The sequence below is a fragment of the Triticum urartu genome, chromosome 5A (genome assembly GCF_056163025.1).
Source record: "Triticum urartu cultivar PI428250 chromosome 5A, HENAU_Tu73, whole genome shotgun sequence".
NCBI classification, from domain to species: Eukaryota; Viridiplantae; Streptophyta; class Magnoliopsida; order Poales; family Poaceae; genus Triticum; species Triticum urartu.
Window position 1 is genome coordinate 683,697,739 of NC_141877.1, and position 25,616 is coordinate 683,723,354.

Consider the following 25,616-nt stretch of genomic DNA (forward strand, 5'->3'; position numbering starts at 1 on the left):
ACAAGCAAGCAAGATCTTTATCTACTAATAACAAACAAGGGCCAGGCCATGAGCAAATTTTCAGACAAACAAACAGACAAAACAAAAGCCCAACTAACAAGGCCCACCAGGTGGGGGGTAGTCGGATGGGTGGGCTAGTCTTGACGATAGACAAACAACAAGCGAGGTGGGAGATCGACAAACAAACAAGCTGAATTTTTTGTTTGTTAACGAGGTGGGACAGATTTTTAGAGGATGATGTCACTTAGATGTGAGGTATTATCTCACATCTAGATGTGACATAGACAGACCCTTTGTATGTGTGTGATATGCGCTCTCCGGTATTCTAGTATGCATGTTCAGTTACGAGAGGAGGAGGAGGTACAGCGCTAGCGCAGCGCAATGGTGGAGCTGCTGCTCCCTGTGGCTGTGGGTGTGGGTTTCATGGACTTGTGGGCGGTGGCGCCATTCGTGGCGGCGATAGCTTTATACTACTTTCTTGTGGAGCAGCTGTCCTACCACCGCAAGAAGGGGGCCCTGCCAGGCCCGTCGTGGGTGGTGCCGTTCCTCGGTAGCATCCTGTCACTACCGAAATCGCCCCCTATGCCGACGGCCAGGGCCGTCGGCATAGGCCTGGCACCCGTCGGGGTAGGCCTATGCCGACGGCCCCCGTCGGCATAGGGCCGTCGGCAACATATGCGTCGGCACAGCCAGGGAGGCCGTCGGCATATATGCTACGCCGATGGAGGTCGTACATCTATGCCGACGGCCCTGGCCGTCGGCAACTATCACGCCTAACGGCGGCCGCCGTCAAGTCTGCCCAACGAATGGTCGCCACGTGGCACTACTATGCCACGTGGCGACCATTCGTTGGGCAAGGACCAGGGCTATGCTAACGGCCTGGCCGTCGGCATAACTTGAAACTAAACCGACGGCAGGGCCGTTGGCATAGTCCTTCATACAGAGCTCCCAGTAGCTGACACGTGGGCACCTATGCCGACAGCCTATCCGTCGGCGCAGTTTTTAAACTAAGCCGACGGCTAGGCTGTCGGCATAGGTGCCACGTGTCAGCTACTGGGAGCTCACGCTAGCCCTATGCCGACGGCTAGGCCGTCGGCATAGTTTGCATTTGCTTTTTTTTCTGTTTGTTTTCAAATCAATTCAATTCAAATAACAGCACATATCAGCACAGCAGATATATATGATGGGATAGACATATAAAACACAACGGGATATCATCCGACACCATCACAACAATATATGCATAAGCATCATCACACATAAGTCTCTAAATGAACATCATCACAACCAACATAAGCATAAGCATATAGAGAAGCACACAAGTCATCTAAATGATCATCACCACACACAAGTCATCTCCAGCATCATCACCACACACAAGGATCATCGAGCACCACGGAGGTCGTCACCGCCAAGACGGCCGAAGCCCAGGTCGTCACTGCTAGCGGCAGCGCTACCGCCAAGACTGCCTCCACCTCCGCCTCCGCCTCCGTGGATCGGAGTGGTCGGGCTCCGTGACTCGGGAGTGCTGCGAAGACCACTACCAACGGTAGATCCACCTGTTCCCTGGATGTTGAAAAGACATATTAACGGGATATATGACTGTGTTGAAAGGCATGACATGATTTGGTGAATAGATTGGGGATGAACTAACCGGCGAGGGGCCAGCGTTCTGTGCCACAAACTCCTCAAAGCTCATCAGCACTGGTTGTGCTGGAGGGCATTGTGCTGGAGGGAACTGAGGACACCTGCCGGCCGCCATATCCTGAAAAGCCTGCTGCATCTGGCTATCCCTCTGCACTTGGTGTTCATAAAGCCTCTGATGCCACCCCATGGTCTCCTGGCGTGTGTACTCCAGGTAAGCCTACGGTATGACATGATGGAACTCATAAAACTACTAAATGTGGAAAATAAAGTGAGTAATGAAGATAAGAGGGAAAATACTTACAGATTGTTGCTCCTGAAAGAGGGACTGTGTACTGGTCACTGGCTGGCTCGTGCGCTGGGTCAGGCTCGGGTCGATCCGACGAAGCTGTGTGTAGGAGATACTAGGAGTGATCACAGCATCGAGAACCGCCTCCCGACCGTGCTCCTTGGGCCCCATTCTCACCACCGCCATGTCGTCTAGAGGCGCCGCAATGGGGTCAGGTGTGTCAGGATGCAACTTCGGATATGCTTCGGAGTAGGCCTGCTTCCTCCCCGCGGTATGCTTGCCGTAGTACTGGGGCTCGCCAGGCTTGGAGTCCTTCCGCGTATGGGCGATCTCCCACTCCTGCATGTCTGAGAGCGGCCGCTTCAGTTTCTCCTCCTACACCACCAAACAGAGGTTAGTCATACATAAGAAAGTGATGGTAAATAGAAGAAGAAAAATGTTTAATGGGGTTAGTCATACATTAACTGCCTTGTGGAGATAGTGATTTCGGTTTCCCTGAGCATGTACTCCCTCCTTCCCTCGGTTAGCCTTATTTTTGGTTCTCATAGCCGCCCAGGCTCCAGCCTCATCACACCAATGACCCACCAATGCCGCCCAGGACTCGTCTTTTCCATAACACCAATTTGGAGACACCTACATAATAAAAGCATAATGGCATGTAGGTGTGTCCAAATTGGTGTTACGGAAGCATAAAGCATAAAGCATAAAGCACCACAAGGTAATGAAAGCATAATGAAAGCATAATATATGAAAGCATAATGAAAAATATTTTATACTTACCGCCAAGAACTCGGGCCTCTCCAAGGTAATGCCCATCCTCCGCGCTTCTTCCTTGGTCATCTTCACACCAAGATAGGAGTGGTAGTATGTGGAGATGGCCACATAGCGCACCTCATACTGCATCTGGCGGGCCTTCTTCTTGCATTGGCGCAGCACGATCTGGTCCGCTCTAGCCCTGTGCTTCGGAAGAATTCGATAGAATTTCTACAATCATGCATGAAAACAAGAATGGAAGAAGCCATGAGTTAAATCATTTTCATGAAACTAGAATGGACTTGTTCTTCTGAAGAGAACTCACCCAGAAAGTAGTGATCACGGCCTTGGCATGGGTCTCATGGTCCGCGTGGCGGGCCGCTTCCCAGTGGTCCCAGCTCGTGGCCAAAACCCGACGAGCCGGCTGCCTAACTGGATCCGGACAGTACAACCCCGTCCAGTATAACTTCAGCAAGACGGTGATGAGGCCGTTGGGAATACGGACCCCTTTAGAATATATCCAGTTGCTGCAAAAGAATGAACTATTAGCATGTGACAAGCAAAATAAATAACAACCGGAATAAGGATGTGACAAGCAAAATAATGAACCACTTACTCTTTTCCCGTGGGCTCAATGAGCCACTTCTGCTCCTCAGTAGCCGGAACCTGCTTTGGTAGCTTTGCGTTACCACGCAGCCACCCCTTCTTGTCAACCCCCTTCCCGTCACCACCATCATCCCCGCCACCACCCTCCTCCTCGCCTGCCTCCCCCTCCCCAACCTCCTCCCCAACCTCCTCCTCCTCATCCTCCTCCTCCACCACCACCTCCTCCTCCCTAGAGTGTACCTCACTAGAGGAGGGTACCTCACTAGAGGAGGGCCTCGAAGACAACACCCCTAAGTCGGTGAGGGTGCGCTCTTTCTGGCCGCGCCCCCCTGTAGTGGCTCTCCCCCCAGCACCTCGTCCTCTAGAGGCTCTCCCCCTGCCCCCTCCTCCTCTAGGGGCACCTCTCCCTCGACCTCCCTATGAGGAGTCATCGTCAAGTAGCCGAGGGGGAGGATTACGTGCTCGACCACTCCGACTAGGCAGGCCGACGACCTTGCGTAGGAAACCCACGCCGTCGGCCTTCCCCTTGCCCATGTTCCACGAACCTGCATTGAAAAGAGAAGAAGCAATTAGTAAATTAATGAAATGAAGGAAAAGGCATGATAATAAACACATTAATAAAAATGCATAAAAAGGCATATTCCTAAACTATAGAAAAAATACTTGAAACGTACATCTGCTAGAACCCATATGAATCATCACTGTTGTAACCTCTTTCTCGGTCCGTCTCATCATCACTATCAATCATATCATCTTCGTTGTCCGACGGAGGTGGAGGCTCTTCCTCGTCGTCAGCGTCTTCGTTTAACTTTTCTAGCATAAGTATGTCATTTTCATTGACAATGGTATCACCATCATTCCGTGCATCGTCGACGTTTGGGTCCACATCATCATCACCCAATGGTCTAGCGTCATTGTTTCTAACCACATCATCATCATCATCATCATCAGGTTGCTCTTGATAGAACACTCCCTCGTATGTCATGGGGTTAATGTTGTAGTAATCGTCTTCATTCGGGTTTGGTAGCTTACCATGTGGCGACACCTTGAACACAACTTCCCAACCCTTTAGATACACTTTTTGGCATGGGTAAGGCAGATAATATACTTGTGTAGCTTGGGTAGCCGCAATGAAGAGATCGGCTCCGGCATAGACGGTTGATGGTTTAACTTCGACCAAACCAATGGAAGGCGTATGTTTTACCCCCTCCCGCGGATCGAACCATCGGCATTTGAACACAGGCAGACTTAGGGTCTCACGCCCCTGGCGGAATTTAACCTCGTATATATTTTGTACCCTTCCGTAGTAGTCTACTGAATTTTGACCGGGGGTGTACACTCCAGTATTTATAGTTTTGGGATCGGGGCAGCTGTTTTGGTGCTCCTCTGTATGGAAGCGATACCCATTCACATCATACTTTTTACATGTCATGACGGCAGGGTCAAAACCCATGGAAACCCATCTCAATTCATCATCCATAGATATGTTCGGATCTTTTCCCTACAAGTATAATGGAAATTGTTGCGTGCATTAGTTAGGTTAACTAATAAATGTTGAAGTAGGTATTTAATAGGGGAGTGTGGAAAATTACTTTCTCCATGAACCAAGCAACAAAATTTTTACGTCCAGGGTTTCCATGACGGAGAAGAGTAAGTGCCTCTGCCTTAGTAGGAGGATTCACTCCCGTCCATTCTTCTTGAATGAAATCACTAAAAAAAGATAAGCGGTGTTAGACCGGGACTAAGTGAACATGAAACATGATGATGTGGAATACATAAAGGAATGGTGTAGTGGTATTACCTCATCCACACTTCCTCAACTTCCTTGATGTTGTGCAAGATATAGAACATGAGGTCCTCCCACTCTTGTCGTGGCATGTTATAAGATTTCGAGGCCCCAGCCCTCCCACCTTGCGCGTTGAATAGATCGAGCCTGGGTTGATACTTGGGCTCTTATATATTGTATCGAGGCACCTTGTTATGCAGATGGGGAACGTGGTATGGATAGTATGATGTCCTGAGGTCTGGCACCTCCTCTAGGATAACTGCCTCAGCTATGAAAGCTTCAATCTTAGCTTTGTTTCCACATTTCCGTCGGAGATGCTTGTTCTGCCTCTCAGGGCCATACTGCCAGCGATTTTGCACAGGGCCCCCCAACAATACCTCGTTCGCGAGGTGCAGAATGAGATGTGTCATCGGAGTAAAGAAGCCTGGCGGAAAGATCTTCTCTAGCTTGACTATCAACTCCGGTGCCTTCTTATGCAATTTTTCAATCACCTCTTTACTTACTTCTTTAGCACAGAGCGTGCGGAAGAAATGGCTAAGCTTGGCAAGCACTCGCCAGACATGCTCGGGGACATAGCCTCGAACCATCACCGGCATTATCCGCTCAATCCATACATGGTAGTCATGACTCTTCAGGCCGGTCACTTTGCCCGTTGAAAGATTGACTCCCTTACTTATATTCGATGCATAACCATCGGTGAACTTCAAATTTTGTTTCAGCCAGATAAGTACTTCTTTTTTTCTGGCGGTTTAAGGACAAAGTCAGCATCTGGCTTGAACCAGTTTTTTCGACCGCCTGTGGGAGGCTTCATGTTCAGGCGTGGTCTATCACAAATTTTCTGTTGATCGGCTCTAGCTTTTACGTTATCCTTCGTCTTATCAGGAATGTTGAGGATCGTATGGAAAAGGGACTCTGCCACATTCTTTTTGGTGTGCATCACATCAATATTGTAAGGAAGTTTGAGGTCCTTGAAATAGGGAAGCTGCAAGAAGGGGGTAATGTGCGTCCAGTTGTGCGTCTCACCATATCCCTCGAAGCCTTTGGCTTTGGCTTTGCCTTTGCCTTTGACTTTAGGCTTGAGAGCTTTTAGCTGAGCAAGAACATCTGCCCCTGAAAATGTTGGAATCTCGGTTACTTCATGAACAACCCGGCCTTTCGTGAAGTTCTTCTTGTCTTCCCTGTCTGGATGGTCTGGAGGGAGGAACTGTCGATGCAGGTCAAAGGCTACATACTTGCCACCCTTACTCAGCCAAATCATTCGCAGAGCCTGCATGCACATTGGGCATGGCATCTTACCACTTGTACACCATCCGCAGAATAGAGCATAGCCGGGAAAGTCATGCATGCAATAGTGCAACCAAACTTTCATCAGGAAATTTCTCTGCAGATCCCGTTCGTATGTCAACCTCGGAAAGTACCAAGAATGGTGCAAAGCATCCACAAGCGGCTGCATAAACACACCCAATTGCTTCCCCGGGTAGTCAGGCCCCGGAATGATGAGCGACAAGAACATGGTCTTCCGTTGCATTAGGGCACCGGGAGGAAGATTGAGCGGAATTACAAACACAGGCCAGGAGCTGTATGGATTGGACGACATACCATATGGATTCAACCCATCACCTGATATGGCTATTCTGACATTCCCAGCCTCCGCTGCTTCCTCGGGGTATTCTTCATCGAATGACTTCCATGCTTCCCCTCCCGATGGATGTACGATTTTTTTTGGATTGTACCTTATACCTTCCTTGTGCCACTTCATCATTTTGGCAGACTCCTTCATGATGAAAAGGCGCTGCAGTCTTTTTATAAAATCGAGATACCAAAGAACCTTAACGGGGATGGTTAGCTGCTTTTTCTCACCATCCTCACCGACCACCTCAATGTACCGAGATGAACCGCACTTCCTACAGTACTTGTCATCCGCATACTCGTGCCTAAACAAAAGGCAATTCTTCGGGCAAACATCTATTTTCTCATAATCCATAGAGAGTGCCTTCATGATTTTCTTTGTATCGTACATGCTTTTCGGCGGCTCATGACCCTCAGGGAGGCTGTTAGCCCGTACTCCCAGGAATGCTTCGAAGCACTTCTGGCTACAGCCGTACTCAGCCTTGACTGCAATCAGTTGCGAGATGGCATCCAGCTGAGATATTTTTGCACCCGCATAAAGAGGTTTCTTCGACGAGGCCAAGACCTCCAAGAAGGCCTTTGCGGTTGCCTCCGGCTCCTCCGGTTCATTCTCTGAAGGTGTCTCATTTGCTGTTTCTGCAACAATGACATCATCTAGCATGTCCCTGACCCTGTCGTCCTCATATCCATCGATGCGTTGTCGCATCACCTCCTCTCTACCACGGTCCTGCTCGGCTATGTTTATCGGCGGCATGTCAAAGTTTGGCATATATCCGTGCGTGCGAAGGTGCTCACTCATGTCCGTCTGATTTCTACGGTGACGTCTGGCACATCTCGCACAGGGGCATGGTGGGATAATTCTCATTGGACGACGGAATATCTCCTTCAAATACACATCGGTTTTCGCGATCCACTCTGATGTTACTCGATTCCGACGGATAAAACCACTGTACATCCACTGATTATCTGCCATCCTCTGCTTTTTTGCAACCCACACAACATAATTAAGGATTCACTTAAATTAATCACATCAAATTTTCAGTTTCTACCGTGTTTAATCCACCTACATCTCTAATAGGTAAAGATGGGTCCTAATCCCACCCGAGGATGTGTAGATTGAGTACGTTCTCCATTCTACCCCGTTCCGAGACAAAATTTCGGCAGCACCTCCCCGCTGTTCTCCAGATACACGTCTCGGCAAATAGCCGAGAGAATGTGCTCCGGAGAACAATGGGGAGGCGCCGCCGAAATCCTGTCTCAGAATGGGGTAGAACATGGAGAACATACCCAATCTACACATCCTCGGGCTGTCCATGGAAAACGCTGGACAATCCGAAAGAGCTGGGGTGATAAATATGCAATTGAATGCATATTTATCGATGCAACCCTTTCGGACGGGAGATGCCTAGGTTACGTCAGTTGACTTGAGAATGAAATCTAGTGATATGAAAAAATTGGAGGAGATGGACTTGTAGCTCACCCTCGGCTGTAGAGGAAGTAGTCGAACAGCAGAGGGATGCTCAGGGGGACCAACGCGCCGGACAACGGTCACTCCAATGAAATGCTAAACCACAAAGCCTGCAAATTCCATCGCGACAAAAAATTAGAACATCACAACTCATAGAACATCACAATATCATCATCATCGTCTAACAATCATCGAATCATAAAAAAACATCAACATCATCTAAAAATTATCGAAGCATAAAAAAACACCATCATCTATCATCAACATCATCATCTACCAATCGTCTATCATCTATCATCATCATCATCTACCAATCATCTATCATCATCATCATCATCTCAAAATCATCGAAGCATAAAAATCATCATTATCACTTCTCATCTAACAATCATCATCATCATCATCTCAAAACAAATCCGTATGAACAAGTTATCTATCTAACTACCATCTATGTGTCTAACTATCACATTTAGCCCTCTTATCCTCTGCAAAATCATGAAAAAAGAAAAAAAAATCTGGGGAGGGAGCCGGACCTAACGGAGAGGAGGTCGAGGCGGCGGCGGGGTGGCTGCGTTGGGCGGGGACGAGGTCGGGGCGGGGCGGCGGCCAGGGCGGGGACGAGGTCGAGCCGGGGCGGGGGCGTCGGCCGAGGCGGAGACGAGGTCGGGGCGGGGACGAGGTCAGGGCGGGGAGGGGCGTCGGCCAGGGCAGAGACGAGGGCGGGGCGGGGCGTCGGACGGGGCGGAGACGAGGTCGGGGCGGGGCGGGGCGTCGGCCGGGGCGGGGACGAGGTCGGGGCGGGTGGGTGGAGCGGCAGCGCGGCGCGGGTGGGTGGGTGGGTGGGGACGGGGCAGGTAGGGCGGAGCGGCGGCGCGGCGCGGGTGGGTGGAGATGGCGGCGGCCGGTGGCGGGGCGAGCGGCTAGGGGGGGCGTCGACGGCGCGGAGAGGGTGGCGGCGGCGGTTGGGTGTCGAGGAGATCGAGGGAGTTGGATCGGGGTCGAGGAGAGAAACGAGTGGAGGAGGAGCCCCGGGGTGACGAGGATAAGGTGGCCCTATGCCGATGGCCAGGCCGTCGGCATAGGCCCGCTACTTTGCCACGTCATCGATCCGTGGGCATGTGCATCTCTATGCCGACGGCAAGGCCGTCGGCATAGATAGGAGGCCTATGCCGATGGCTATGCCGTAGGCATAGATGGCAACTGCTTTTTTTAAAAAAATTAGTCCCACCTCGCCGAGGGAAAAGCAATTTGACCTGTTTAAATAGTTCACTAATCCATACGTTATAAGCTCCGGTATTCATTAGACTTACATGACGAAAATGAACAGTTGCTGTGAACTTTTCAGTGCTCGGGCACCGGGTGTGCCCGGGCAGCCGGCCCGGTGCCCGAGCACTAAAAGGTTCACAGCAATTGTACATTTTCAATGATGAATACCGGAGTTTTTAATCAATTCAATTATTACATTTTTAGATTCTTAGTTTACCGTCTGTATGGGACCCGACACCTGGAAGGGGGAAACGGATGCGTGGGGTCTACACGGAGGGGATCTTGCTGTGGGTCTGGCCCGGATGTTGCTCCAAAGTGTTCCTATGGGCTGACCTACCACAACCGGGTGGATAGGTCCACTGCTCAAAGCCCGTCCATGCAAAGTCAAAGGGCTAGATCCCGTGGTCAAACGCTACAGGGTTAGGCGGGACGGGGGCCCTGGGGGGTAGCAATGCCACCCGAGCGTCGCACCGGGCCCTCATACATGCGGGGTGGTGTGGTGGCATGTCCGAAGAGGCGGCACACGTCTCCGGGGGGTGCCCCCCTCTCGAACGGCGACGCTCCGGTGGCATTGCTACCCCCCAGTGCCCCCGTCCCGCCTAACCCTGTAGCGTTTGACCACGGGATCTACCCCTTTGACTTTGCACGGACGGGCTTTGACCAGTGGACCTCCCCACCCGGTTGTGTTAGGTCAGCCCATAGGAACACTTTGGAGCAACATCCGGGCCAGACCCACAGCAAGATCCCCTCCGTGTAGACCCCACGCGTCCGTTTCCCCCCTCCAGGTGCCGGCGGCAGCGCCGTCCGTGAGGGGCGCACACCCCGGACACGCGTGCCGGGCGTTTGCAACCGCCACAACACTTCCAGACTTGTGAGAGGCCGCCGGCGCAAGATTTGGCGGCATGCTAGCCCCCGGAGGCCGCCGGCCACAGCCGTAGACGCGCGAGGGGCAATCCGCGTAGAGGGAATTTTTCGGATACTTCTCCATCACCAAAAATTATGAAAAAATACCATCATTCCTATAGCACATATGCCCACGTCGTGCAAAAAAACTCATGATTTTATCGCGCTCCGAGTATTTAGTAATATTGACGCCGCATCGTTACCGCAGAACGTCTACTACCGTGTCATCGCCGTCCGTGAGGGGGGGCCACGCCCCGGAGACGCGTCCCGCCTCTTCGGACATGCCACCACACCACCCCGCATGTATGAGGGCCCGGTGCGACGCTCCGGTGGCATTGCTACCCCCCCCCCCAGTGCCCCCGTCCCGCCTAACCCTGTAGCGTTTGACCACGGGATCTACCCCTTTGACTTTGCACGGACGGGCTTTGACCAGTGGACCTCCCAACCCGGTTGTGTTAGGTCAGCCCATAGGAACACTTTGGAGCAACATCCGGGCCAGACCCACAGCAAGATCCCCTCCGCGTAGACCCCACGCGTCCGTTTCCCCCCTCCAAGTGCCGGCGGCAGCGCCGTCCGTGAGGGGGAGCACACCCCGGAGCCCCAAGACGGGCGTCTACGCATGCATGAACACTTTCACATATGCATCGGGACCCGTGCGATGTTTCGGTGACATAGCTACACCCCGAATCCCCCCACCAACCAGAATTCCTTCCGTGTCGACCGTTTCCCCCCTTCGTGACACGGCGATAGCGACGTTCGTAACGGGGGGCAATCGATATACCATCGGATATGTTTTTTTAGATAAAGTAAAAATAACAAAACAAAGTAAAAATAAAAAAATAATGTAAAATATACGTATGCCGACGGCAAGGCCGTCGGCATATCTGTGCACACACGCAGGTTGTCCCACGGATCGATGACGTGGCGTGGCACACGGATCGATGACGTGGCGAAGGGGCCTATGCCGACGGCTGTGCCGTAGGCATACCTCTGCCACAGATAAAATAAAAAATTAAGTAAAGTAAACATATGCCGACGGCAAGGCCGTCGGCATATCTGTGCACACATGGATCGATGACGTGGTGTGGCACACGGATCGTTGACGTGGCAGAGGGGCCTATGCCGACGGCTATGCCGTAGGCATACCTCTGCCACAGATATGCCGACGGCCGCCGTTACCGCCCGTCGGCGTAGGATAAACGCCGTCAAGCGTCAACACTGACCGGGGAGGTGGCCCCGGGATATGCCGACGGCCTGTCCTATGCCGACGGGCCCCGTAGGCTTATCTCGGGCGGTCCCGACGGCCTTGTCTATGCCGACGGCCCCGTCGGCATAGATTTATGTATGCCGACGGCTTTTCTACGCCTACGGCCCATCCTTGGCCGTCGGCATAGGTGCGGCGATGCCGACGGGGGCCGTCGGCATAGATTTGGCCGTCGGCAAACCCAGTTTTTCTGGTAGTGTGCCCATGATACGAGACCCGGCCGGGTTCTGGGACACACAGGCGGCCCGGGCAAACAAGTCCGGCACCGGGCTGGCGGCTGACTTGGTGGTCGGCCGGTTCATCGTCTTCATCCGCGACTCGGAGCTATCCCACCGCGTCTTGGCCAACGTCCGCCCCGACGCCTTCCAGTTCGTCGGCCACCCTTTCGGCAAGAAGCTCTTTGGTATCTTCTACCTGTTCGGCGACGAGCACAAGGACCTGCGCTGCAGGATGGCGCCCAACTTCACGCCGCGCACTCTTTCAACCTACGCCGCCGTCCAGCAGCGCATCATCCTCGCCCACATCCGGAGGTTGCTAGACCGGAACCGGAGCTCAGCCGCGACGCCGACGCCCATATCCATACAGGTAACCTGCCGCAACATAAACCTTGAGACCTCACAGACGGTCTTCGTAGGGCCGTACCTCACCGAGGAGGCGAGGCAGAGATTCGACAAGGACTACGCTCTCTTCAACGCGGGTCTCCTGGCAATGCCCGTGGACCTGCCCGGGTTCGCCTTCAGACGGGCGAAGCTGGCCGTGGCGCGCCTGGTGCGCACGCTCGGGGAGTGCGTACGGCAGAGCAAGGCACGGATGCGCGCCGGCGGCGAGCCGGAGTGCCTCGCTGACTACTGGATGCAGGCACTGGTGAAAGAGATGGACGCGGACGCGACGCCTCCCATGCACACCGATGACGTCGAGCTTGGGGGCTTTCTGTTCGACTTCCTCTTCGCCGCCCAGGACGCGTCCACCTCTTCGCTCTGCTGGGCTGTCTCCGCCCTCGCGTCCCACCCAGACGTCCTCGCCCGCGTGCGCGCCGAGGTGTCCGCGATCTGGTCGCCGGAGTCTGGGGAGCGCATCACCGGCGAGATGATCCAGCAAATGAAGTACACCCATGCGGTCGCGCGCGAGGTGGTCCGGTACCGTCCTCCGGCGGCGCTGGTGCCGCACATTGCCGCGGAGCCGTTCCAGCTGACGGAGTGGTACACGGTGCCAAAGGGCGCCATCGTCTTCCCGTCGGTGTACGAGTCGTCGTTCCAGGGGTTCACCGCGGCGGACGAGTTCGACCCGGATCGCTTCTTCTCGGAGGAGCGCAGGGAGGACGTGGTGTGCAAGCGCAACTTCCTGGCCTTCGGCGCTGGCGCGCACCAGTGCATGGGCCAGCGCTACGCCCTCAACCACCTCGCGCTTTTCATGGCACTCTTCGTCTCCGTCGTCGACTTCAAGCGGGACCGGACGGAGGGGTGCGACGAGCTGGTGTACGCGCCGGCCATCATGCCTAGGGATGGCTGCGCCGTCTACCTCCAGCAGCGTTGCTCTTCCTTCTGAGCTGCTCCTTCCCTTCCCTAGCTTGGTGCCTGCAAATGCGCGGGCTATGTATCTACTCCTATGTCTATGACCACTACGACCGCGAGTGCGTTTTGGGATTTCCCAGAGCCCCACAGATCAATTTCCACAACAATTTAGCAAACCAACGTGTAAAAATAAGATGGTCAATGCTCTCAGCGGCGCCATAGAATTCCCAAAATAATCTTTCTTACTCAGGTTATCCTTTCCTTGCTTAGGTTAGGATACTTCCTTTGATCACTAGCCACACAAACGCTTTGACTTTCAGAGGCGTTCACAGCAGGAATCGCAGTCGAAGCCTGAAAGTATGAGAAGCGTGGAAGTGTACGCTATTCGGCAGGGACGCGTTCGTGTTATATAGAGAGAATAGATTACAATGGAGGCATAGGTTGTTGCCAGACTTGACCTCTACCCAAGCTATACAAAGATAAGATCTATCCTAGCTAACAACCTGCCACACCAGATTTACATGCACGCAATATACAAGACATGACATGTCACATATTACTAGCCTATACATTTCTACAAGCCTATTATTTAACATCCTCCCTCAATCTTAAGTCGTCAAGGATCAGATTGTTCTTGAAGGCTTGGAACTGCCGAGCTTGTAGAGGCTTAGTAAAGCCATCAACAACTTGATCTCCTGTTGGAATAAACTATATTTCTATCAACTTATGTGCTACTCTTTCACGAACAAAGTGATAGTCAATTTCTATATGTTTTGTTCTTGCATGAAATACAGGATTTGCATAAATATATGTTGCACCTAGATTGTCACACCATAGTTGTGACACATGTGATCTCCCAATACCTAGTTCATCAAGTAGGGTCCACGTTACCTCAGTAGTTGCATTTGCCAAAGACTTGTATTCTGCTTCAATACTAGAACATGACACGGTTGCTTGTTTCTTTACATTCCAAGATATAAGGTTAGACCCAAGGAAACCAACAAAACATCCATCCAGTAGATCTCCTGTCATCTGGACATCCAGCCCAATCTGCATCAGAGAATGCACTTACTGCAGTCGATGGAGACCTACAGCTTAAGCCCTACTCCAGTACTTCCTTGAATATACCTTAATATTCTTTTTATTGTTGTCCAATGTACAGAAGTAGGAGCATGCAAAAACTGACAGACCTTATTTACAGCAAAAGATATGTCAGGTCTGGTCAGAGTTAAGTAATGAAGTGCACCAACTATGCTTCTGTACTTAGTCCCTTCTTCTGTACTCAGTGTTTTTCCTTCATGTAATGACAGCTTATCGGTTGTAGACATAGGTGTATTGGAAGGTTTACATTCCTTCATGCCTACACGCTCGATTACATCTCTGGCATACTTTTCTTGAGTCAACATAATACCATCATGCATTTTTTAACTTCAATGCCCAGAAAATAATGCAACTCTCCCAAGTCCTTGAGTGCAAACTCACTTCTCAAGTTTCTTAACAAGGCCAAGGTAGCATCTTGTGATGAACTAGCAACAATTATATCATCGACGTAAATTAACATAAAGATGATTACCTTCCCTTTCTTGAAGAAAAACAAGGAGGTATCTCCCTTTTTTTTAGAAATGGGAGAGGACCCCCGACCTCTGCATCTGGACGATGCATACATCCATTTTATTAATTATTCACACAAGATCTTACAAAGTAACAACAGTCAGACTAAAGTTACAGTGTAGGCAACATCTGTTGCTACTTCTATCAAGTTGATGAAGGGATGTTGATAGTCCGGGCCTAATACCAAAACAGACCTCGCAGCCAAACCTACCATCTAAGACCTGAGGTCCCAACCAGGACACCTGCCGGGTATGGGGCACCCACCAGTCCGGCGCACTTCTCAACCAGGACGCCTGCCGGGTATGAGGCCGCCGCAGCCACCTGCCACCAATCTATCTTCAGTGTTGTACTGCTGCATCAACCTGTCTCGGTCTAGCTGCCATCGACGCCACCACGATGTTGGGGAACGTAGTAATTTCAAAAAAATTCCAATGCACACGCAAGATCATGGTGATGCATAGCAACGAGAGGGGAGAGTGTTGTCTATGTACCCTCGTAGACCGAAACGGAAGCGTTGACGCAACGTAGAGGAAGTAGTCATACGTCTTCCCGGTCCAACCGATCCAAGCACCGTTACTCCGGCACCTCCGAGTTCTTGGCACACGTTCAACTCGATGACGCTCCCCGGGCTCCGATCCAGCAAAGCTTCGGGGAGGAGTTCCGTCAGCACGACGGCGTGGTGACGATCTTGATGTTCAACCGTCGCAGGGCTTTGCCTAAGCACCGCTACAATATGACCGAGGTGTAATATCGTGGAGGGGGGCACCGCACACGGCTAAGGAACGATCACGAAGATCAACTTGTGTGTTCTAGGGTGCCCCCCTGCCCCCGTATATAAAGGAGCCAAGGGGAGGAGGCGGCCGGCCAAGGAGGGGCGCGCCAAGGGGGAGTCCTACTCCCACCGGGAGTAGGACTCCCTTCTTTCCTAGTTGGAGAAGGAGAAGGGGGGAAAGAGGAGGAAGAGGGAAAGGAAAGGGGGGGGGCGCCGCCCCCCTTCCCTTGTCCTATTCGGACTAAGAAGGGGAGGGGCGCGCGGCCACCTCTTGCCTCCTTTCCTCTTCTCCCTTAAGGCCCATGTAGGCCCAATAACCCCCCGGGGGGTTCCGGTAACCTCCCGGTACTCCGGTAAAATCCCGATTTCACCCGGAACGATTCCGATATCCAAATATAGGCTTCCAATATATCGATCTTTATGTCTCGACCATTTCGAGACTCCTCGTTATGTCCATGATCACATCCGGGACTCCGAACAACCTTCGGTACATCAAAATACATAAACTCATAATGAAACTGTCATCGTAACGTTAAGCGTGCGGACCCTACGGTTCGAGAACAATGTAGACATGACCGAGACACGTCTCCGCTCAATAACCAATAGCGGGACCTGGATGCCCATATTGGCTCCTACATATTCTACGAAGATCTTTATCGGTCAGACCGCATAACAACATACGTTGTTCCCTTTGTCATCGGTATGTTACTTGCCCGAGATTCGATCGTCGGTATATCAATACCTAGTTCAATCTCGTTACTGGCAAGTCTCTTTACTCATTCCGTAATACATCATCTCACAACTAACTCATTAGTTGCAATGCTTGCAAGGCTTATGTGATGTGCATTACCAAGAGGGCCCAGAGATACCTCTCCGACAATCGGAGTGACAAATCCTAATCTCGAAATACGCCAACCCAACATGTACCTTTGGAGACACCTGTAGAGCTCCTTTATAATCACCCAGTTACGTTGTGACGTTTGGTAGCACACAAAGTGTTCCTCCGGTAAACGGGAGTTGCATAATCTCATAGTCATAGGAACATGTATAAGTCATGAAGAAAGCAATAGCAACATACTAAACGATCGGGTGCTAAGCTAATGGAATGGGTCATGTCAATCAGATCATTCAACTAATGATGTGATCCCGTTAATCAAATAACAACTCTTTGTCCATGGTTAGGAAACATAACCATATTTGATTAACGAGCTAGTCAAGTAGAGGCATACTAGTGACACTCTGTTTGTCTATGTATTCACACATGTATTATGTTTCCGGTTAATACAATTCTAGCATGCATAATAAACATTTATCATGATATAAGGAAATAAATAATAACTTTATTATTGCCTCTAGGGCATATTTCCTTCAGTCTCACACTTGCACTAGAGTCAATAATCTAGATTGCACAGTAATGATTCTAACACCCATGGAGCCTTGGTGCTGATCATGTTTTGCTCGTGGAAGAGGCTTAGTCAACGGGTCTGCTACATTCAGATCCGTATGTATCTTACAAATCTCTATGTCTCCCACCTGGACTAGATCCCGGATGGAATTGAAGCGTCTCTTGATGTGCTTGGTTCTCTTGTGAAATCTGGATTCATTTGCCAAGACAATTGCACCAGTATTTTCAAACAAGATTTTCATTGGACCCGATGCACTAGGTATGACACCTAGATCGGATATGAACTCCTTCATCCAGACTCCTTCGTTTGCTGCTTCCGAAGCAGCTATGTACTCCGCTTCACATGTAGATCCTGCCACGACGCTTTGTTTAGAACTGCACCAACTGATAGCTCCACCGTTTAATGTAAACACGTATCCGGTTTGCGATTTAGAATCGTCCGGATCAGTGTCAAAGCTTGCATCAACGTAACCATTTATGATGAGCTCTTTGTCACCTCCATATACGAGAAACATATCCTTAGTCCTTTTCAGGTACTTCAGGATGTTCTTGACCGTTGTCCAGTGATCCACTCCTGGATTACTTTGGTACCTCCCTGCTAGACTTATAGCAAGACACACATCAGGTCTGGTACACAGCATTGCATACATGATAGAGCCTATGGCTGAAGCATAGGGAACACCTTTCATTTTCTCTCTATCTTCTGCAGTGGTCGGACATTGAGTCTTACTCAACTTCACACCTTGTAACACAGGCAAGAACCCTTTCTTTGCTTGATCCATTTTGAACTTCTTCAAAACTTTGTCAAGGTATGTGCTTTGTGAAAGTCCAATTAAGCGTCTTGATCTATCTCTATAGATCTTAATGCCCAATATGTAAGCAGCTTCACCGAGGTCTTTCATTGAAAAACTCTTATTCAAGTATCCCTTTATGCTATCCAGAAATTCTATATCATTTCCGATTACGCTGCGTTTGGATGTCTCCATTGGTGAGCTCTGTATTGAATTGGTCTGGAATTCCAAATCAGTGAGGAAATTGAAATGGCACGAATACGAATTCGCCTATTTGGTTGTTCATTGAATTGCCCCTTGAAATGCCTATGAGGTTGCAATACCAAATCCTGTTTGGATGACAAACTTTGGAATTGCATAGCTATATTGCCATGAAAATTATACTCTAGCGGGGCATCTCCTTTGGCCATGGAGCAGAAGAAATAAATATGGCAGTAAGAAATAAATATTCTAGCAATGTCCTTTGGCCATGGAGCAGAAGAGGAGCAGCAGTTCCTTCGGCCATGGAGTAGAAGAGAGGCAGAGGACGGCAGTCAGGGAGGACAGCGGGGCGTGGCCGAGGAGGGCGGGGCACGGTGGCCGGGGAGGACGGCGGGGCGTGGCACAAGGGGGCGGGGCGCACCGGTCCTGGGCCGCCGCCGTCCTCCATGGCGGGTTGTGGCTCAGTGGGGCGGAGAAGAGGAGTTGGGGAAGGACCGGGGAGGAAGGGACTTGTGCCGCCGTCGGACTCCATGGTGGTTACCGCCGCCACCAACCTGCTAGTTCGCCGCCGCCGCCCGCCTGCTACCTTCTAGGTCGTCGCGAGGTCGCCTTCTCATATCCCCTCCTTTCTCTCTTCTATTTTCTTGTTGCGGGCTCGAACAGGTATGTTTTGCGGGAGGTGGCCATTTCAGTCCAATTCGAAGGGGTAGCCCTCCGAAACGTGCGAGGGAGATTTACGTGGTAGCCAAAACGGACTGAATTGGTTTTTCATTTCCAATACGAATTCAGTGTCCGGCCAAACAGTTGTATTGATGTGAGATGATTACCAAATCCATTTCCAGGGCTTCAATGGAGACATCCAAACGCAGTGTTAGTAATATGTCATCCACATATAATATCAGAAATGCTACAGCGCTCCCACTCACTTTCTTGTAAATACAGGCTTCTCCAAAAGTCTGTACAAACCCAAATGCTTTGATCACACTATCAAAGCGTTTATTCCAACTCCGAGAGGCTTGCACTAGTCCATAAATGGATCGCTGGAGCTTGCACACTTTGTTAGCTCCCTTTGGATCGACAAAACCTTCTTGTTGCATCATATACAACTCTTCTTCCAGAAATCCATTCAGGAATGCAGTTTTGACATCCATCTGCCAAATTTCATAATCATAAAATGCGGCAATTGCTAACATGATTCGGACAGACTTAAGCATCGCTACGGGTGAGAAGGTCTCATCGTAGTCAATCCCTTGAACTTGTCGAAAACCTTTTGCGACAAGTCGAGCTTTGTAGACAGTAACATTACCATCAGCGTCAGTCTTCTTCTTGAAGATCCATTTATTCTCAATTGCTTGCCGATCATCAGGCAAGTCAACCAAAGTCCACACTTTGTTCTCATACATGGATCCCATCTCAGATTTCATGGCTTCAAGCCATTTTGCGGAATCTGGGCTCACCATCGCTTCTTCATAGTTCGTAGGTTCATCATGATCTAGTAGCATGACTTCCAGAACAGGATTGCCGTACCACTCTGGTGCAGATCTTACTCTGGTTGATCTACGAGGCTCAGTAGCAACTTGATCTGAAGTTTCATGATCATCATCATCAACTTCTTCACTAATTGGTGTAGGTATCGCAGAAACCGGTTTCTGTGATGAACTATTTTCCAATAAGGGAGAAGGTACAATTACCTCATCAAGTTCTACTTTCCTCCCACTCACTTCTTTCGAGAGAAACTCCTTCTCTAGAAAGTTTCCGAATTTAGCAACAAAAGTCTTGCCTTCGGATTTGTGATAGAAGGTGTATCCAATAGTTTCCTTTGGATATCCTATGAAGACACATTTCTTCGATTTGGGTTCGAGCTTATCAGGTTGAAGCTTTTTCACATAAGCATCGCAGCCCCAAACTTTTAGAAATGACAACTTCGGTTGCTTGCCAAACCATAGTTCATAAGGCGTCGTCTCAACGGATTTCGATGGTGCCCTATTTAACGTGAATGCGGTCGTCTCTAAAGAATAACCCCAAAACGATAGCGGTAAATCTGTAAGAGACATCATAGATCGCACCATATCAAGTAAAGTACGATTACGACGTTTGGACACACCATTACGCTGTGGTGTTCCGGGTGGCGTGAGTTGCGAAACTATTCCGCATTGTTTCAAATGTACACCAAACTCGTAACTCAAATATTCTCCTCCACGATCAGATCGTAGAAACTTTATTTTCTTGTTACGATGATTTTCCACTTCACTCTAAAATTCTTTGAACTTTTCAAATGTTTCAGACTTGTGTTTCATTAAGTAGATATACCCATATCTGCTTAAATCATCCGTGAAGGTGAGAAAATAACGATATCCGCCACGAGCCTCAACATTCATCGGACCACATACATCTGAATGTATGATTTCCAACAAATCTGTTGCTCTTTCCATAGTACCGGAGAACGGTGTTTTGGTCATCTTGCCCATAAGGCACGGTTCGCAAGTACCAAGTGATTCATAATCAAGTCGTTCCAAAAGCCCATCAGTATGGAGTTTCTTCATGCGCTTTACACCGATATGACCTAAACGGCCGTGCCACAAATAAGTTGCACTATCATTATCAACTCTGCATCTTTTGGTTTCAACATTATGAATATGTGTATCACTACTATCGAGATTCATCAAGAATAGACCACTCCTCAAGGGTGCATGACCATAAAAGATATTACTCATATAAATAGAACAACCATTATTCTCTGATTTAAATGAATAACCGTCTCGCATCAAACAAGATCTAGATATAATGTTCATGCTCAACGCTGGCACCAAATAAGAATTATTTAGGTCTAATACTAATCCCGATGGTAGATGTAGAGGTAGCGTGCCGACCGCGATCACATCGACTTTGGAACCGTTTCCCACGCGCATCGTCACCTCGTCCTTTGCCAGTGCCTGCTTATTCCGTAGTCCCTGTTTCGAGTTGCAAATATTAGCAACAGAACCAGTATCAAATACCCAGGTGCTACTGCGAGCATTAGTAAGGTACACATCAATAACATGTATATCACATATACCTTTGTTCACCTTGCCATCCTTCTTATCCGCCAAATACTTGGGGCAGTTCCGCTTCCAGTGACCAGTCTGCTTGCAGTAGAAGCACTCAGTTTCAGGCTTAGGTCCAGACTTGGGTTTCTTCTCTTGAGCAGCAACTTGCTTGTTGTTCTTCTTGAAGTTCCCCTTCTTCTTCCCTTTACCCTTTTTCTTGAAACTAGTGGTCTTGTTGACCATCAACACTTGATGCTCCTTCTTGATTTCTACCTCCGCAGCCTTTAGCATTGCGAAGAGCTCGGGAATTGTCTTATCCATCCCTTGCATATTATAGTTCATCACGAAGCTCTTGTAGCTTGGTGGAAGTGATTGGAGAATTCTGTCAATGACGCTATCATCCGGAAGATTAACTCCCAGTTGAATCAAGTGATTACAATACCCAGACATCTTGACTATATGCTCACTGACAGAACTATTCTCCTCCATCTTGCAACTATAGAATTTATTGGAGACTTCATATCTCTCAATCCGGGCATTCTGCTAGAATATTAACTTCAACTCCTGAAACATCTCATATGCCCCATGACGTTCAAAACGTCGTTGAAGTCCCGGTTCTAAGCCGTAAAGCATGGCACATTGAACTATCGAGTAGTCATCAGCTTTGCTCTGCCAAACGTTCTTAACGTCGTCAGTTGCATCAGCAGCAGGCCTGGCACCCAGCGGTGTTTCCAGGACGTAACTCTTCTGTGCAGCAATGAGGATAATCCTCAAGTTACGGACCCAGTCCGTGTAATTGCTACCATCATCTTTCAACTTTGCTTTCTCAAGGAACGCATTAAGATTCAACGGAACAACAGCACGGGCCATCTATCTACAATCAAACATAAACAAGCAAGATACTATCAGGGACTAAGTTCATGATAAATTTAATTTCAAGTAATCATATTACTTAAGAACTCCCACTTAGATAGACATCCCTCTAATCTTCTAAGTGATCATGTGATCCATATCAACTAAACCATGTCCGATCATCACGTGAGATGGAGTAGTTTCAATGGTGAACATCACTATGTTGATCATATCTACTATATGATTCACGCTCGACCTTTCGGTCTCCGTGTTCCGAGGCCATATCTGTATATGCTTGGCTCGTCAAGTATAACCTGAGTATTCCGCGTGTGCAACTGTTTTGCACCCGTTGTATTTGAACATAGAGCCTATCACACCCGATCATCACGTGGTGTCTCAGCACGAAGAACTTTCGCAATAGTGCATACTCAGGGAGAACACTTCTTGATAATTAGTGAGAGATCATCTTAAAATGCTACCGTCAATCAAAGCAAGATAAGATGTATAAAAGATAAACATCACATGCAATCAATATAAGTGATATGATATGGCCATCATCATCTTGTGCTTGTGATCTCCATCTTCGAAGCACCGTCATGATCACCATCGTCACCGGCGCGACACCTTGATCTCCATCGTAGCATCGTTGTCGTCTCGCCAATCTTATGCTTCTACGACTATCGCTACCGCTTAGTGATAAAGTAAAGCATTACAGGGCGATTGCATTGCATACAATAAAGCGACAACCATATGGCTCCTGCCAGTTGCCGATAACTCGGTTACAAAACATGATCATCTCATACAATAAAATTTAGCATCATGTCTTGACCATATCACATCACAACATGCCCTGCAAAAACAAGTTAGACGTCCTCTACTTTGTTGTTGCAAATTTTACGTGGCTGCTACGGGCTTAGCAAGAACCAATCTTACCTACGCATCAAAACCACAATGATAGTTTGTCAAGTTGGTGTTGTTTTAACCTTCGCAAGGACCGGGCGTAGCCACACTCGGTTCAACTAAAGTTAGAGAAACTGACACCCGCCAGCCACCTGTGTGCAAAGCACGGCGGTAGAACCAGTCTCGCGTAAGCGTACGCATAATGTCGGTCCGGGCCGCTTCATCCAACAATACCGCCGAACCAAAGTATGACATGCTGGTAAGCAGTATGACTTATATCACCCACAACTCACTTGTGTTCTACTCATGCATATAACATCAAACCATAAAACCTAGGCTCGGATGCCACTGTTGGGGAACGTAGTAATTTCAAAAAAATTCCTATGCACACGCAAGATCATGGTGATGCATAGCAACGAGAGGGGAGAGTGTTGTCTACGTACCCTCGTAGACCGAAGCGGAAGCGTTGACGCCACGTAGAGGAAGTAGTCGTACGTCTTCCCGGTCCAACCGATCCAAGCACCGTTACTCCGGCACCTCCGAGTTCTTCGCACACGTTCAGCTCGATGACGCTCCCCGGGATCCGATCCAGCAAAGCTTCGGGGAGGAGTTCTGTCAGCATGACGGCGTGGTGACGATCTTGATGTTCAACCATCGCAGGGCTTCGCCTAAGCACCACTACAATATGACCGAGGCGTAATATCGTGGAGGGGGGCACCGCACACGGCTAAGGAACGATCACGAAGATCAACTTGTGTGTTCTAGGGTGCCCCCCTGCCCCCGTATATAAAGAAGCCAAGGGGAGGGGGCGGCCGGTCAAGGAGGGGCGCGCCAAGGGGGAGTCCTACTCCCACCGGGAGTAGGACTCCCTTCTTTCCTAGTTGGAGAAGGAGATGGGGGGAAAGAGGAGGAAGAGGGAAAGGAAAGGGGGGGGGGCGCCGCCCCCCCTTCCCTTGTCCTATTCGGACTAGGAAGGGGAGGGGCGCGCGGCCACCTCTTGCCTCCTTTCCTCTTCTCCCTTAAGGCCCATGTAGGCCCAATAACCCCCCGGGGGGTTCCGGTAACCTCCCTGTACTCCGGTAAAATCCCGATTTCACCCGGAACGATTCCGATATCCAAATATAGGCTTCCAATATATCGATCTTTATGTCTCGACCATTTCGAGACTCCTCGTCATGTCCATGATCACATCCGGGACTCCGAACAAGCTTCGGTACATCAAAATACATAAACTCATAATGAAACTGTCATCGTAACGTTAAGCGTGCGGACCCTACGGTTCGAGAACAATGTAGACATGACCGAGACACGTCTCCGGTCAATAACCAATAGCGGGACCTGGATGCCCATATTTGCTCCTACATATTCTACGAAGATCTTTATCGGTCAGACCGCATAACAACATACGTTGTTCCCTTTGTCATCGGTATGTTACTTGCCCGAGATTCGATCGTCGGTATCTCAATACCTAGTTCAATCTCATTACCGGAAAGTCTCTTTACTCGTTCCGTAATACATCATCTCACAACTAACTCATTAGTTGCAATGCTTGCAAGGCTTATGTGATGTGCATTACCGAGAGGGCCCAGAGATACCTCTCCGACAATCGGAGTGACAAATCCTAATCTCGAAATACGCCAACCCAACATGTACCTTTGGAGACACCTGTAGAGCTCCTTTATAATCACCCAGTTACGTTGTGACGTTTGGTAGCACACAAAGTGTTCCTCCGGTAAACGGGAGTTGCATAATCTCATAGTCATAGGAACATGTATAAGTCAGGAAGAAAGCAATAGCAACATACTAAATGATCGGGTGCTAAGCTAATGGAATGGGTCATGTCAATCAGATCATTCAACTAATGATGTGATCCCGTTAATCAAATAACAACTCTTTGTCCATGGTTAGGAAACATAACCATCTTTGATTAACGAGCTAGTCAAGTAGAGGCATACTAGTGACACTCTGTTTGTCTATGTATTCACACATGTATTATGTTTCCGGTTAATACAATTCTAGCATGAATAATAAACATTTATCATGATATAAGGAAATAAATAATAACTTTATTATTGCCTCTAGGGCATATTTCCTTCACACGACGCCAGACAGCGCCACCACCTCCCTGCACGAGTCCATCTCCGCGCATCAGACGTCGAGTCTTCACGGCGCCATGCCGCCGAGATCCGCCGCCATCAATGTGTAAGCTGAAGCACCGCTCCACCAAAAAGCCTTCCACTGGTCCATCGGTCCGTGTACACCTCCATGAATGACGCCCCCAAGAGGGAAACGACACCATAGCGCCGCCGTCATCTAATCTACTGATCTAGGGTTTCCCCCGGAGGTAGCATAGAGTGGCCTTGAACTTCTCCACGGCGATGCCTTCAAGAAGGGAACGACACAGACAGCGCCGCCACCGCCGACCTTGGTAGCTAGCCGAGTGTAGGTTTTCCCCAGATCGGTTCGAAGATCCTCCCTCAAGCATCTCGTGCACGGACTGCCGCCATCTCTGCCGGGGACTGGACGAAAGGGATCCAGGCCGCCGCCGCCTGACCGGCCATGGCACCACCGTGGTGCCTACAGCCGGCGCCGTCAGGCCCACCGCGCTCGCCTGTAGATGCACACCGGAACCGCCGGACCGCCCAAGCCCATCTGGGCAAGACCAGATCGGCGATCTCGGCCGCCGCCACAGGGGCGACTCCGCCGCGGGGAGGTCGCGCCTCCGCTGACGCCGCCGTCACGCATGCCGTAGGGATCCCGCCGCTCCTTGCCGTCGGATCTGCGTCGAACGATGCGCCGCCGCTGCCCGGAAAAAACGCCACCACCGCGCGAGGGATAAGGCCCCGCCGCCGCCATCATAGGCCAGGATTCACCAGTGAGACCTCAGGTGGCGGCAAGACGGAGGAGGTGAGGGGAGGGGCCTAGGGACGGCGGCATGG

The 25,616-nt window shown here is 49.9% G+C and overlaps 1 protein-coding gene across 1 annotated transcript; it reads left to right on the forward strand.

Moving 5' to 3' along the window:
- Positions 1 to 381: 381 nt before the first annotated feature.
- On the forward strand, positions 382 to 13,153 carry LOC125507657 (cytochrome P450 710A1-like). Its single transcript, XM_048672167.2, has 2 exons — positions 382 to 560; positions 11,806 to 13,153. Exons 1-2 carry the CDS (start codon positions 382 to 384, stop codon positions 13,151 to 13,153), a joined length of 1,527 nt encoding a protein of 508 aa, XP_048528124.2.
- Positions 13,154 to 25,616: the final 12,463 nt, after the last annotated feature.